The sequence below is a fragment of the Monodelphis domestica genome, chromosome 4 (assembly GCF_027887165.1).
Source record: "Monodelphis domestica isolate mMonDom1 chromosome 4, mMonDom1.pri, whole genome shotgun sequence".
In the NCBI taxonomy this organism is placed as follows: Eukaryota; Metazoa; Chordata; class Mammalia; order Didelphimorphia; family Didelphidae; genus Monodelphis; species Monodelphis domestica.
Window position 1 is genome coordinate 59,619,680 of NC_077230.1, and position 16,665 is coordinate 59,636,344.

General features: G+C 35.4%; 1 protein-coding gene across 1 annotated transcript; it reads right to left on the minus strand.

Annotated features, from left to right (window-relative positions):
* Positions 1-1,329: 1,329 nt before the first annotated feature.
* Positions 1,330-6,824, minus strand: LOC107652333 (WD repeat-containing protein 82-like). The gene has a single exon (XM_056793418.1). The coding sequence runs from the start codon at positions 6,453-6,455 to the stop codon at positions 5,511-5,513; it is 945 nt and encodes a 314-aa protein (XP_056649396.1). The 5' UTR covers positions 6,456-6,824; the 3' UTR covers positions 1,330-5,510.
* Positions 6,825-16,665: the final 9,841 nt, after the last annotated feature.

The window sequence follows — 16,665 nt, forward strand, 5'->3', positions numbered from 1 at the left end:
GATTTAGACCACAAACTTACACCAAACATGACTTGAATATTAAAGGTCATATAATAAAAATTAGAACAAAAACAGATCTTGTAACTTACCTTTTAAATCATGCCCTGGTGCTGAATTAAAAAACAAACAAACAAGGGATAGAGGTAATTACAAAAGATAAAAATAATTTTGATTACATAAAATTGAAAAAGCCTTTGCATAAATAAAATTAACACAATTACAATAAAAGGAATCAAAGAGAGAAAAATCTTTATGTCAGATATCTCTGATCAGTGCTTAATAGGCAAGACAGCAAGACAATTAAGAAATATGTAAGACTAAAAGCCACTCTCTAATAGAGAAGTGGTCAAAGGATATGACTAATTTTTGAAAAGAGGAATGAAAACTGCTGCAAATCACTAATAGGAGCAAAGTAAATAAAGACAATCCTGCTTTAACTCACATGTAATAAATGAGCAAAGATGACAAAAGTTATGAATAATCATAATTGGAGGGGTTATGGAAAGATGTGCCTTAGTGCATTGTTAGAGAAGCTGTATATTAGCCCAACAATAGAGGAAAGCAATCTGGAATTATGTGAAGAAAAGTGACTAAATTGTTCACAACTTTTGATTGTCATTCCACTATTAGGAATACACCTGTAAGATGAATGACAAAAAGAAAGTCCCATGTATATCAAAGTAAAAATACCTTTTGCAAAAAACTGGGAACTGAATAGACCCTCATCAGTTGGGAAATGGCTAAGCAAATTGTGTATATGAATGTAACCAAAGTACATTTCCATTGCCCTTTAGTGCTTCCTTTTCTTCCTCCTGGGCAATTGTCATAAGCTAGGCTCCTCTCTCTTTCACCTTTTCCCCCTTTCCTTTGGTTAATGTCACTCTTACCTACTTCTCAGAATTGTCCTGTTAAAAGACCTAACAAAGGAGATTCATGTCTCAATTAAGGGAACATGGAACATCACATGTCTTCTCTACTTTTGCTTTTTTCATTGCATGGCTCTATCAGAAACTACAATTTATTCTTTGTGGATCATAAACTGAGAAATAGTATTTTGTGGCCAAGAAGACATTCCCTCTCCAAATCTCCCTTCCCCTCCCTGACCACCTTAACTCTTAAGATCTTTGTGACATTTGAGGAGAAAGGACCTTATTCCTAGAAAGTAGCCCAAGAAAAACCACCGGAAATTATCTTGTTAGGCTTTTTATCAATACCTAAGATTACTTACCTTGTGAACATAATTCATTTTATAAGTTAACACTTGGGAAACAAATAAATGACAAACAAATGAATACTCATCAATAATGGAATTTTCATGAACTTCCTTTTTTATTTTTAAGAAATATTTTATAATCAAAGCAATGATATAAACCCCAAACAATACAGATAAATGAAATAGGTTCTTGTTCTGATCTCTGACAAGCATACTGAGCTGAACAGATTATTGCACTATATATCTATGTTTTCTACATATCATATGGATATTGGATTTATATTAGGATTCCAAACATGAGAGATGAAGCCCTTGCCAAATCACAATGAATATTGGCTGAGGAATACAAATCTTTGTTTAAATGTCTTGCAAGTGAAATGATATATGTACAGAAATGGCAAACAGGAAACAAGTTTTCACTAGTAAAATTATCCAGCAATTACACAGAATAAAAAATGTATACCCCAAAGACTGGCTGCTTAATTGACCTCTCTCTAAGTAGTTTGGGTGGCAGTTTAAAAATAAATGACCTTTTGCTATTCATGTAACTCAGATTCTTTAATTATAATGGAATACAAATACAAACAATACAGTGCCCCCATCCTCTAATATGCCATTCAGTTCTGACCTTGAGGACCCCAACAAATATATATATTATCTTGTCCCATTCTATCAGTGTTTTCGTATTAATGTTTTTACTTTTTCCACACTATTTTTTTTATCATCATGCAGGAAATTCTACCATTTAACAATCTCTCTTTCACCAGTAGGTAGCAGTGCCTGGCATATGTCTATGCATGCCTAGTCCCTTAGAAACCCTTATGAAGTACCATTAATACAGTTCTGGTGACTATCCCACCCTAAAACTATGGGGAACCATTGCTTTTAAGTGATAACAAATTTACCTACAGATTAGCCTAGATTTGGCCTTCTGGTGAAGACAGGGGGTTAAACTATTCTGTCATCCCAACCAACTTCCTGCAAGCAGAAGGATTTTCTATGGAGAAGCAGAATTGTAGAATAACAGGAGTGGAAATGGTTCTTTCTAGTACAACTAAACAAAGCTTCCTTTCACAATATCCCTGACAAATGCCCATCAAGCCTTTGTTTGAAGAGCTCATGTGAAAGGGAATCTACTACTGCCACAGGAATTCTCCTTTATTATAACATTAAGAGGAAGTTTTTTGTTTTTACTTTGGGCCTAAATTGACCTCTTTGAAACTTCCACCCATTTCTCCTTGTTAAATATCCAGGGGCTTTGCTATACCAGTCTAATCTATTTTTGAAATGACAAACCTTCCTTCAAATACTTGTAAACAGCCATTTAGTTCCCAATCCATTTCCCCTTTAGTCTTCTTTTCCTTAGGATGGGCATCCTTGGTGTCTTCTGTTGTCCCTCGAGGCGTGAACTGGAGGCTCTTCATCATCACAGTCCTTCTTCTCTGGATGCTTTTCATGTTTCTAAAACCTGCTTAAAATGTGGTAGTCATCAATGAACACAATGCTACAAATGTGGTCTGAGGAGGACAGCATACAATGGGACAGCACGGCCACTTTATCGTGCCTCTCCAATAATGTAGTAGGTTTGGCTGCTGCCTTGCACCACTGCCTTATCTCCAGCTGGCAGTCTGTTAAAACCTCATAATCTTTTTGTTACAAACTTTGTCCTGGTAAAGTTGTGTCTTTTCTCTGCCACATAGAACTCTATGTAAGAAATGTTACTAAAGCTTTCTGGAAACCCCTGCCACTTAGGGAACGGCCTGGGCCACTGATAAGTTAGATGCTTTCCCTGTGGTCACAGAGCCAATTGTATGAGAAGTGGGACTTACACTAGCTTTTTCTAACTCAGATGTTAGCCCTCCCTCTATTTCCTATGCTATGCTGCCTTTTTTAGTCATGCCTATTTAAGAAATTTGATCTTAACAGATTCAACTCGGTGTTTAAGACCACATTGAACCTTTTCTCTATTATCCAGTGAGTTAACTTTACTTCCAGTTTTGTATCATCATGCAGATTTATAACTTCATCTAAGTTATTGGTGACAATATTTAACAAGAACAGAATTCCAGGAGTACTGAACTCCAGAGCTGTAGGTTTCAATTTGACATTAGTCTATAAATAACTATTCTTTATCTTAATGCTCATTATTAACATGAACATAATGAACATTATTAACTAGAATTTTAGATTGTTATTAGTCAACCAGCTCTCTAAGGCCATCTATTATTGTTTAGACTTGTGTTTTGAAATCTATTTACTCTTTCCCTTGATTTCTATCAGTCTATTACCCTTGTCAAAAAAGGAAGTATTGTACTTCATGTTTGCTTTTAGTGATCACAGTTTCCCCTTTGAAATTTTCAGAAACCATTGAAAAAATGGTGCCCCATAGTTTATTCAGACCTTTGCACAAACACAACAATGCAGCTAAAATAACAAGTTATGGATTGAGGGAAATGTCTTTGTAGCAAACATTTATGATTAAAAGCTTATATCCCAAATCTATAGGAAATTGAAACACATACTGAGAGTAAGATCCATTGTCCAATAGAAGAGTGGTCAATATATATGAACAATGTTCAACAGGGGAAATACAAACTATCAACAATCATACAAAAATGCTCTAACTTATTCATATAAATACATGTAAATGAAAATTATGAGAGTATCATTGCAAATCTATCATATTGGCAAAGATAAATATAATGTATTAATGAGGCAGTGGAAAGATAGGTACAGTAATGCATAGTTGATAGAACTGCATTGGTTTAACTGTTTTAGAAAACAATTTAGAATTACATGAGAAGTTAATAAACTCTTCATAACCTTTGATTCAGCCATCCCACATAGGGATTAATACTCAGTAAGGTTGACAGAAAGTTCTCATCTGTGCAAAAATAGTTATGACTACATTTTTAGTAGCAGCAAAATGCTAAAGCAAATAATGTGCCCACATTAATGGCACAAGGAAAAACAGATAAGAAGAATTTAGAAACATGGGAAACTCTTGTGAATGGATGTAAACAAAGATGGGAGACAAGAGAACAATATACACAGTGACTACAATAATGTGAATCAAGACAAGAAAATTCAAATCACATATAATGAACAATTATGGTTCTAAATCACTGTTAATATAATTCATTCATCTTTGTTAATAGATAGTAACTTTTAAAAGAATATCCCATGTTCTATCAGACACAATTTCTAATTCAGGCAGTTTTGTTTACAATAGCTTAAGGGAAGGTACTATTGGAGATATTTATCAGCAAGTGGTCATATCACAACAAAATATATCAATAAAGATATTAAAAACAAGAAGGAAGGTGCATACATTATACTGAAGAACAAATCATGAATCAAAAAGGCTAGACAATAATAAAAATACAGGCCCACCCTTGCATGTTTTGGTATGGGTAGAATTATATGTAGGTTATGCATAGAATTTTAGGGAGTAGGGTGGAGAGAAGGAAGAGGACACTCATTTCTCAATACTGGCCTATGTGAATTATCAACCTCTAAAGCTAAAACATAAATAGATTACCACCCTACCCCATAATACATACACTTAAATGATTAAAGGACAGATTAAAACATGGTTGTGCCCTAGGTCAGCTGTCCTTCATTGATGGGGATACCAAGCATCTTTGCCTATTTAGGTCTCTCAGGTCTTCAGTTTGGAGAAATTGTCAGAGATTGAACTATTTTTGAATTGACCACTGAAATAAATCAGTAGTTGTCCCTTGGGGAAAAAAAAAGGCCTTCCACTTCCATAGCTATGTTTCTTTTGCAGTACCTAGGGTATCCCAATAGATTCTTTCAAATTTTTGGCATAGAAGAAATGTGATAGCTACAGAAAAAAGCCACAGCTTGAGGACTCCAATAACGACACAGAGACAAAAATTGCACCAGCACCTTGAAAATACAATTGGAGACTTATTTGCATTTATGGGGGTAGGAGAAAGAATAGTAAAGTTTTTATAAGTTATCTAGCAGGAAATTCAAAAGAAGAGGCTAATATACTGATGAGTTTGAAACAGTTCACCACTAAAGGGGAAGCTTGATGAGTCCACAGCTAGAAAACCTAGGTCTTATTTTAGGTCTGCAGTGCCAATAGTTCTTTTGAAGGAATGCAGCAAAGAAATTAAAAATAAAAATAAAAAGATAGAGATGTCCATGAAAAAGTCTGTGTGGAAAAGACTCTGTTTTAGGCCAGGCAATACAATCTCTATAAAATCAGTCCTTTTCCTCTTTTCATTGTTCCCTTTCAAAATGCAGGTATCACTAATCCCTAGAGTCATTATGAGTCATCAATGGTGGGTAGCCAGAACACCATGTTGGAACAGGTACTGGCAAAGGTCATGAATTTGGGGTTGAATTGCAAACAGGTTATGGGGCCAGTATGTTTCCCATTTAACACGGCCACCTTTACTCCACTTTCTCCATTCCAAACATGAATCTTGCCATTGTCAGAGCCAGTCATGATAAACTGAGAATCTGGAGTGAAAGAGGACTCCAAAGCCACAGCTTTGCTGTTGTTATATCCTCTGAAGGAATGTATCACTACTCCCCTAAACGAATCAATCAAATGGATAAAGCTGCCATTGGTAGATATGAGAATGCGTTTGCCATCATTGCTGAACTTTAAACCTGTCCACTCACAGGTCTTGTCTTGTTGTATCTCGAAGTTTGCAAATGGCCCCTTATCAAAAGCTCGAAGATCGTACAGTTTCACAATTTCAGAATTTACCCCAGCGGCAAAAATGATTCCTTCTGGGTCAAAAGCACAAACTGGTTTTCCCTGAAGATACATTAGGCCCTGGCAGTTAGGGACTCGGAGATCCCAAAGTCGGATGGTTTTATCCAGAGATGCCGAGATAAATGTCTCATCGGCTGGTGACATAGACAAGGCTACTACCTTCTTGTCATGCCCAGGAAAGTATCGGATGTATTTATTGTATTTCAGTGACAGGTAACGGATAGTGTCATCTATTTTGTTGGAGCTGCACAAAGCAGTATCAATGGCATGAGTGTATCTGACAAGATCTACTCCATACTTCTTGCTGTACAGAGTTCTCTTGGGTCGGCCCTCTCCACAGTCATATAGGACAATGGAGTCATCATCACTGCTAGAGATGATTGCCTGGCCATTGGGGCTAAAGTCAAAGCAATTGATCTTGTCTGAGTTCTCCTGGAATACCTTGGCTACCCGGAAACTCCTCAGGGACTCGTCAGTCAGCTTCATGGTAGAAGATTTGGAAAGGAAGAAGGCACGAATTTCAAGGAGAGGAGGAAGGAGTAGCAAAGGTTATAGGTAAGAGTCAGAGGTGGAGGTGACCGCAGCGGGGAGTATGGCAGAGCAGGGAAGAAAAGGTCTGACAAAGCAGAAGGAATAGCGTACTTCCAACAGGGAGGAGGCAGCAAAGAGGAATGCTGAGAGAAAGGTTAGGGGCGGGGTCACATGCTCTTCGAGTGGGAGGGCCCCTCCAACCATTGGTTCGTACGAGTGAATGCGATTGGTAAGGGGCGTGGCCAATGGCAGTCACGTGGAAGTCTCTGCCTTCCCCCCCTCTCGCCTGGCTTGAGCCACGTGACCTGGTCAATGGTTTTTCTAAGGATTCCAACAGTTTTCTTTCAAAGGCTCCAACGGTTTTTTTTCTCCCTTTAAGAGCACCCAACGGTTTTTCTCCAACGGTTTCCCCCAAAGGTTCCAACGGTTTTCACCCCTCCCCCTCTCCCTCTCTCTCTTCCTCCTCACTCCCCTCACCTCAAAGGTCCAACGGCTTTTTGTGATGGCTTCAACAAGGAGACCTGCTTGGCTCTATGGCCCCTCCTGACAATTCTTTTTACAGAACCATGTCATTCTTGTTTTCAGCCTCCATTCCCTGCATTGGCTTCCCTTTTCTTTCAATTAAAAAAAAAAAATCAAAATTAATTGCCTTCTTCCTTGGACATCCGCATCTGTCACATTCTTTGGTTGATTACATTTCCCTTTACCTTGGAATTGTTCCTGTTCTCACAATTTCAGTCTTGAGAGCATCCCTTTCTTCCATGCCAGGCCTTACCTGGAGAATTCTTTTGGTGGGTAGTCTTTTCTTTGAGTGTTTTGAAAACTTATTTCCCCAGATCCAGGGTTCACATTAGCCCTTGGGAAAATCACTTACCCTCCCTGGTTCCTAGTTCATTTTCTATAAAACAGGACCCCTGTGAGCTTTAAATCTCTGCCTACACCTTACTTTCTTTTACTCTCTCACAAATACTAACATGGAGGGTTCACTTACCTCCACCGTTCCCATCATTTCTCCTTTGGCATCCAGTTCCTTCCTCAGGTGCAGAAAAGCAGTTCCCCTCCTTTCTGCTTCTTTCTTTTATCCAATGAAATTATTAAAGCAAACCATGACTCCGTCAGCTCCTTTACTTTTGAAAGAGAGCTTTGGCACATCAGAATGAACTGTTTGTTGGGCCCAGGATTCACTGTTATTTAGAGATAGGGGCACTCTCTCTTCCGAAGGGGAGGCCAGCATCAGAGTGCTAGGATTTACATCCACAAGGTCCTTAGAGAGGACCTAATTTAATCTCCTAATTTTATAGTGGAGGAAACTGAAGCCTAGAGTTTAAGTGACTTGGCAGAGCTTAAGGAGGGTCACTCTGACTAAAAATTCCATTCTTTTATTTTATTTTTTTAACTAGCACACCACCCAGTTTTTATATTTTCTCCAGAATTCTGTAGTGGAATCTCCGCACCACTCTATTTCTGTAGCTGGCAGCCAGAATAAATTGCTGTTTCTGATTCTTACTATTGCTGGGACTGATGTAAATAAACTCTGGTTGCCTCCCAGAAGGATTCACCTTTACAGATTTACAAATTTCTTCAACTTAAAGGCAAAAGAATTACACAGGATAGGTGGCATGTTAGCTTTCACAAACAAATTGATATCAAAGGAAGAATCTCAATGTATAATCTTAGGAATTGAAAAAATTATAACTTGCTTTTGTGGCCGGTGTACTGGCAGCCAAAAGGGACCAGCTATAAAATTCATAGGTAGATACCCAGTTTTGTTCCAGCTACAAGAAAGACTATCAGTCTGCAAATTCTTTCACCAATTCTTCACCAATTACCGAGATGACAGTGATCATATATCAGCTGCTTGGAGGGGTTTAATAATGGTACTGCAGATCAGATTTTCCATTTTTATTTGGACTGTCACTTTTTGGCCGATTTTATTCAGCCTGATTTGTATAGAGGAAGGCTAATTTGCATTGCTTCTCCAAGACACTGTGAGGACTCCTTGACATTAAAATGAGCTAAAAAACCATAAGTGCTGCCTGTTTCTGTCTTGTATTGCTACATACTCTAGCTCAGTGATTACTCATGCTCTACTGCCTATTAAGCAACTTACATGGAAGAATATTGAATAAAAAGTAAACAAAATCCATATATTCATACCTCAAATTAATTTTCTACTGTTCCACATTTGTGTTGATGAATAATAAATTCCAAGACAGAAATAAGATTACTTCTTCATATTTAAGAAATCTAATTATCACAAAAGTACCCTGCTTTATTGCAATTCACTCCACAAAATACCTTTGCTCCAGATTTACTTGGACTCAGGAAAAAGTGTGAAATATGCAAAATTTGTCTCAGATCTGACTTCAACCCACTATATTCCTTTTCCTCCCATCTCTAGTAATTCTTCTCTCCTTCCCTTTTAGGAGTAACTACCATTTACTGTACCAAAACCTACTTAAGAAAGGATGGATTTCAGTATATTTGATTATCTATACTCTAGGATGAGTTGTTATTTTATATTTTACGTTTTAATTCTTACATCTAATGGAAGAATTTCTCTTCTAAGAAGACATTTCAGATATCAATGAACATGTTGGGGAGGATTTTTTGAATATGGTGCTGTCTCCTGTGCTCCAAAATCATCTGATGGAAGCAGCTGCCTACATGTGAGACTATCCTTATTTTTGTCCAGGAAGATGATTGCTCAAGTTGGGAAATCCCATTGCTTTTCTTTTTAAAAGAGCTCCATTGATCACAGTTTACTTTGGTATTCTGTTGAAACTTTCTCTACATTTTCTAAGGTGGTAGCTTCACTCTCACTTGTCATGCCTCTTAAATCTTCTCTTCATTTCTCCAATAGTATCACGTGCATATTTATGTAGTCAACATTAAAGGGATATAACACTTTCTTGTAAACTATCACCTCATTGCTTTTTCCATCTCACTTCAAGTTTCATCCAAAAATAAATGTGTTCTTCTTTTCCTGAACCATACTGTCCTTTTTCATAGTTGTAAGAAGAAAATGAATTCTGTCTCTTACTACTTAATAGTTGTATGATGATGATCAAATCTCTTAATCTCTATAAACCTCATTTCAACATCTGTAAAGTGAGGATAAAAATATCCATTTGAACCTATCTCAAAGAATTGTTGTAAAACTCAAATGAGATGATCTCTGTAAAAGAATTCACAAACATTAAAGTGCTCTATTAATGTTAGGAGCAGTTATTATTATCTTTGTATCACTATATTATCAAACTGAACAATAATGTTACCTTTCCTTTTTATGTTATAACCTTTACAAAGGATTAACTTAAGATATTTTCAGACAGGTTAACAGTGACCTGTACTGATGTTCCCAATAGCAAGATTTGAAGTTCTGCATATACTTTGGATGAAATGGCTTCTGGATTAATGAATTCTTAGTAGTATAGCTAGAAAGGTAATAATATGATAGTTATGAAGAAGGAAATGAAGAATAGCTTATGATAATAGGTAAAGTTGGAGAGGAGGAAAATAAAGTGAGAAGAGAGACATGAAAATTTATCAACTAATATAGACACAATATTATTTTTTTTAGCTAAAAAAGAGATTTAAAAAGCTTATTTGTTGAATTTAACATAATTGTTTGCTACCCAGCAAGAGAAAATAAATGTAACTTGTTTGAAGAGAGGGATTGAATTAGATCATGAATATACCATGAATATAGTACTTAGATTTCATTAAAGTATCTGACAAAGTTGCTCATGTGGACAAGCTACATAGATATGGACTAAATTTTAATATAGTTTGAGAATTCAGAATTTTAAAAACATTTCTGTTGAGATTTTATTTGAAATCTAATTGAAGTTGTCAAAACTACAAAAGGGTGAAAAGCATTTCTGTGTGTGTGGTTTTTTTTTTTTTTGCTATGTCACAACATCCTAAAACAAAATATCACTACAACCAGCAGATCGGTTACACAGTTACTGAATCCACAAATTAGTCATTAAAAGATTAGTGTCAACCTGGAAATATTTCTTTCTGGAGTGATCTACGGATTTTCTTTTCTCTCTTCAAAATACTAATTGGTATATGGGATGGCTCTCTAGAAGTGGGGACAAATGCTAGAGAAAGTTGTAGTGATATAAAAAAAGATATCAATAAACACTTATTTTCAAAAAGCAACTGTACAGTTACGTAATAAAAGAGAGATAGCTAAACAACAGTTAACCTCATGAAAACAGCTTTATTAATTGTTGAATGATTTTGTAATTATTAGATTGCAAAATGTGTGGGACATAATAGTCACAAAATCTTATGTAGTCTTCGGCTTCATTAGGAGAGGCACTGGGACTTGAACAAGGAAAATGATAGTTTTGAAATGTTAGTACTGGTTGAATCACATTTAGATTTTTGTATCCAATTTAGGGAGCCACATTTCCATATTTTAGTAAGGATATTCACAAACTAGTCTGAGTCCAGAGAAGGGCCACTGGAAGGTTCTGTAGAAAAAGCTGGGGATGTTTAGCTTTAGGTGGCATGATAGTTGTTTTCAAATTTATGAAAGATGGACTTGGACTTGCTCAAGTTGGTCTCAGATGGAAGAAGCAATGGATTAGTTTCAGAGAGGCAATTTCTGCTTAGGTACAGACTGGTATAAATGAAGTCTGCAGTTTTCCCCCTCTGAGATTCTCTTCTCTCACTTATTTCTCCCCACACCCCCACACACGTCACACCAAAATATGAAAAGATTGCCTCTATCATGGCACTGGTTCTCATTTGCTTGTCTTGCCAAAATCTAGTGGACTTCCTATACTCATTATATAGGTAGGGTTTTAAATAATTGGATTTCTAAAAGATGATGGAAGAATGGTTATTTTTAATGACCATTCATAAAAACACACTGAAGGTTGTTTAAAGAGACCTTGAGGGAATAGTGCCAAGCTTCTCTCAGAAAGCAGAAGGTCCCAATTCATGCCTAGGAAAATATTCTGGTGATTCAGGAAGATCTTCAAAACTGAAATCAAATAGCCAAGAACTTTTGTATAATTTATGCAGTATTATGGCTTTGTGATAGTGTTCACATGATTCTTGCTTTAATCACTTCTCTGTCCTTGCATTTATCATGAACATCTGTCGTTTGTTCTTAAGGGTTAATAAGTTTTGTTTTGGATTGGCTTAGCTAATCTTAAATTACTGGGATATGAGACTCTCAACTGTTTTCTTAAATGATCTATGGTTAGAAAGATCTTTAAGATATATCCCTAGAATTTTGAAACATTATGGAAGACACTCCTTCCCTACATATCTGAAGCTTCCAAAGTCTTTCTTTGTATCTGGAGTTGGTACTAAATAGAGTCTGTCACTACATATGTCCTCTCCAAAAGTTTTGCACCAACTCTTCTCACTCTGTGAGCTTCATAGCACTGGATCAGCATTCATTACACCAATTTGGAATCACACACACCAAGGCATCCACTTAGAGGGAAAATCTAGTTACAAGGTAATTGAGAAGTAATTTCCTAAATTATAACCAGTGTAAGATAAACTGCAATCTATTATGACATATATTAGATAACATCCTAAGAAAAGGACGATGACCCATCAGGAATCTAGAGAAAAAAAAAAGGTGACAAAGTTCATATTTGTTTTTAGAGGAGACACTACATGTTATAGCATCCTTATGACTTTAAAAGCTTACCAGAATGTTTATTTTACAGTAAAGCAGGGATAATTTTCCAAAACATGCTATAAGCAGGATGAACTATCTCATAAAACTATCTGCCTCCACTGGCTCTCATTCCATGATTAATAAACAATCTTCTGATTATTTTAATTTTTTCAAGTATATTGATACTTAGAAAGACCTGCCTTAGAGGGTGGGCCCAAATACAGGGAAAACACTGTCAACCCTTATAAATTAGTATACTGGTTTATTGATATTGTGGGTGCCCTTATATGTCTTAGTTCCCCTGGGTCTGAACACCTCAGATGAATGGATAAAAGAGTTCCTAAATCAGCAAGGCTGATGACCAGACTCTTGATATAAGATTAATTTACCAAGTCATTATCACCCTGTAAAATCTAATTTTGAACAATCAAATTTCTTTAATAATATCTTTTCACTTAAATATCTTGTAACATATCTTGTAATATACTTGGTCCTTTTTTGTTTTGTTTCATTTCTTTGCATGGCTATCTTTCAAATACCCATGCTTAACCATTAACCATCTTTCTTGCTCTCATACTTTAAGATTATATTCTGTACCACTGATCATACTTCACTATTAAAAATATTTGAATTTTTTCAGTTGAAGATTTTTTTTTGGGGGGGGTGTTGGAGGAAAAAAACCAAACAAAACAAACCACAACTTTTCCATGACTTAGTAGATGGTCTTTGGGAGTTGCTGAGATGGCTAAAAAATTCAGCATCCTGTAGTTAACCTGGTTTTGAGTCTCTGAAACTTGGGTAGACTGGTCCTTAGACCAATAGTTTCCAAAATTTTTTGATTTACACTTTTCTCAGTAAAACATTTTTGAGTGTGTACCCTCAAGTATATGTATATGTGTGTATTCATAAATCATATAATTGTTCTAATATATATCATAATATATATCTAAGGCAGCTAGATGGCACAATGGATTGCCTCCTGGAATCAGGAAGACTTGAGTTCAAATTCAGTCTCAAATACTTACTAGTTGTGTGACCTTGGTGAGGCAAATCACTTAGCCTTTTTTGCCCTAGTTTTCTTAATTGTAAAATGAACTGGAGAAGAAAATGGCAAGCCATTCCAGAATCTTTTACAAGAATCTCCTAAATGCGGTCATGAACAAAAAAAATATCATATATCTAATATGTTTTATAGACATGTAACATTTGAGAGGATGAAATAAACATTTTAAAACATTCTAACCACCCAAAACTTTTTTCTCTTTACTATTTTAGAACAATCTGATTATTGCTTTTAATGAAGAATAATCAACTAGTTTTTTATTTTATGAGCAATAGAATTGGATATGCTTCATTATTTTTAAAAATCTTGTGATATCACCTTGTAATATAGTGATCTGAAAGTTTGAGTCTGAGTTCCATTTGTCTTACTTCTTGGTTTTGATGTGTGTTAGTAACTAAAAACAATAGTTCACAAAGATCCTTTGATCCAAATGGAAGAAATACCTTGTTGGTTATACTTACTAAATCATGCTTCTCATTTCCTAGTACTATTCATCTTCTGGGAAGATCTTTGTTGAAATTCAACTAATAAATTTCTATCTTTCCTCATGTTAATTAATTGTTCCTGCAAATTATTTTTATTTGTAACAAATAAGTTCAAAATCCTTCAAAAACTCTTTGAAAATTTTTTAATAAGTTAGAAAATTATTTTTCTAAGTCTTAAAAGTATGAGAATTATTATAAGTTGATGAACAATCTTTTAGGTAACAAAAGCTTAGTTTTTCAATGTCTTACTAATTGTGATGGATTTTTAGTATCATTAGGTCATATCTCAAGATAAAATTAACATAGAACAGAGTTCATTATTAACAGTAATTGGTTAAATCCATATTCCAGTTAATTATCTCAATATTTTTGGTCAATCTAGTCAGATCTGATTGGACTGCTATCAGTTTTCCAGTGTAATATGGCTTACAAAAAGCTAATATTATGAGTAGATGTAGTAGTTCTGACATGTTTTTGTTATTCTACTTGTACCCACATTAGTAGTATTATCTTTAATTTAAAAGTTTCTCTTCAAGAATCTTTTTATTGAATTTGTTTCTTTTGTGAGAGTTAATAATAGAATCATAGAGAATGACAGATTGAAGAGATCTCAGTGGTTATCTATTATAAACTCTACCAAAAAGGAATCTCTACTATAGTATAATTGAAACTTTAATATATTTCATAAATCTACTTAATAAGGCATACATAAACTATAATAAATTTCAATATAAAGATAGCAAATGAATGAGGGAGGATCTCCCTGTCGTGGAACTCTCATTCTTCTCTCTTCTCTCAGAATATCTTGCATATCATATGTGGTCCTTGGCTGGGGAAGGGAGCCAGTATCAATCTGTATCCTGAATATTAGAATTTTCATTAAAATAATTTTATTATTATAATTTTCTTAGATTAAATATAAATAAAAGTTTAAATATTTTCTTCTTATGCCCCAATGGATCATCTTGTATATCCTCTTTGGTATATATACCTTTTTCTTCTTCACCCCTTTAACTTTGGAAACTATCTCAGACAACAGATATATAGTTTAGTTTAGGACCAATAGGGCCCCTGTTTAACGATCTTTCTAGTCTGGAAGGATTTGCTAGAGTTTTTGTTTCATTAGAACCACCAAAGTTACCTTTAACACTATGATCTCAAAATATTAAATGAAGGATAAGAAGTTCTCTTATTTAGGAAGGATGACATCCTCTTATGAAGCAATAGGATCAACTGTATGGCTAACTTTGCTCTTGTTGGATGATTTCTTTGACATTTGCACCACTGTATTTGTATTGATCTACATCATATTTCTCAATTTTCCCATTTGTTCTTCCTTTTCTGGGCATTCTCTCCCCAGTTCCTGGACCCTGGATGTTACCATTTCTCACCTAGATCACAGTCATACTTGCCCAGGTGAGCAATAGTTATAGTTGAAAAGAAATTGAATTCAGTGCCTAATAGCAAATTCACTTGCAGCAGAACAGTATCTTCCTGAGAATTCTCTCTGGCTGGCTTGCTGCACAGCTGTCATTCTTCTACTTGGGGACCATATTCTCATTAATCTCAGCTGCTGGACTTGCTTTCTAAGTAGGAGAAAAGATTCCATAACAAAAGAAGCTTATTAAAAAAAGAATATAAGATTTTTCTTACCCTTTTATTCAAGATGCACTGTGAAAGTGCTGACAATGGAAATGGAATTTCTGTCCATTTAGCTCATTATTTTTTGTAAAATAATGATTAAGGGATATAACTTGTCTTGGTTTTGAAAAAAAAATATAGACGATCAGGAGCAGATAGAAAGTTCAGTGGACTGAGAGCCAGGTCTAGAGATAGGAGGTCCTAGGTTCAAATCTGGTTTTGGTTACTTCCAAGCTATGGTGACCCTGAACAAGTGACTTGACCTCCATTGCCTAGCTGTTACCACTCATCTGCCTTGGACCCAAAACACAATATTGATTCTTTAAATTTTTTAAAAATTAAAATCCTTACCTTCTGTAGAAGAGTGTTAAGGGCTAGGCTATGGAAATCAAATGACTTGCCCAGAGTCCCACAGCTAGGAAGTGCCCACAGTATTGATTCTAATCTGGAAGTAGGGATTTAAAAAAAAATCAATCTACTTATCTACCTACCTACCTACCTGCCTGCCTGCCTATCTCTCCATCCATCCATCCATCCATCTCTCTCTCTCTCTCTCCATCCATCCATCCATTTATCTATCTATCTATCTATCTATCTATCTATCTATCTATCTATCTATCTATCTATCTATCTATCTATCTATCTATCTATCTACCATCTAGCTATCTGCCTCTATAGATAGTCTATGTTGTAATTATCAAACTGACAGAGTTTGATAATTACATAATGTTTATTATGGGAAACCCATGTTGGTCAGTCAATGAAATTTATGCCTGAATTTTTTAATGACAAAAAATCAAAACAAATGACATTAAGGTCTGTTAGGAAGAAAAACAACTGAAGCCAATGCATTTGAATATACTTATTTCAGAATGCATTTGTGTATCCTAGATAATGACATAAACCTACCCTCTGGATTTAGAAACATAATCATTCAGCTTGAACAATTTCATACTCTCAAAGTTGGAAAGGCTCTAGGGAGACATCTAATCCAAATTGTACCTGAATAGAAGCTGTTTTTATAACATCCCTAACAAGTGTTCATTCAGACTCTTTTTGAAGACCATCAGTGATTGGGAACTCTGTGACTTCAAACAACCTATTACAGTATGGACAGCTTAAATTGTTAGGAAGCTTTTCCTTTTAGTGAACTAAAGCCTTCCTCTTGTTTGTTTCATAACTTTAATGTTCTCTGGCCTATCGTATCCTAGAAGAGTGTATGTTTGTGTGATTCATATCTTAAGAAACAATTATATAGAACTGTGAATTTCTCTCCTGTCTGTATGTTCCATGAAACTTTTCCGTTAACTAGCACTGTTT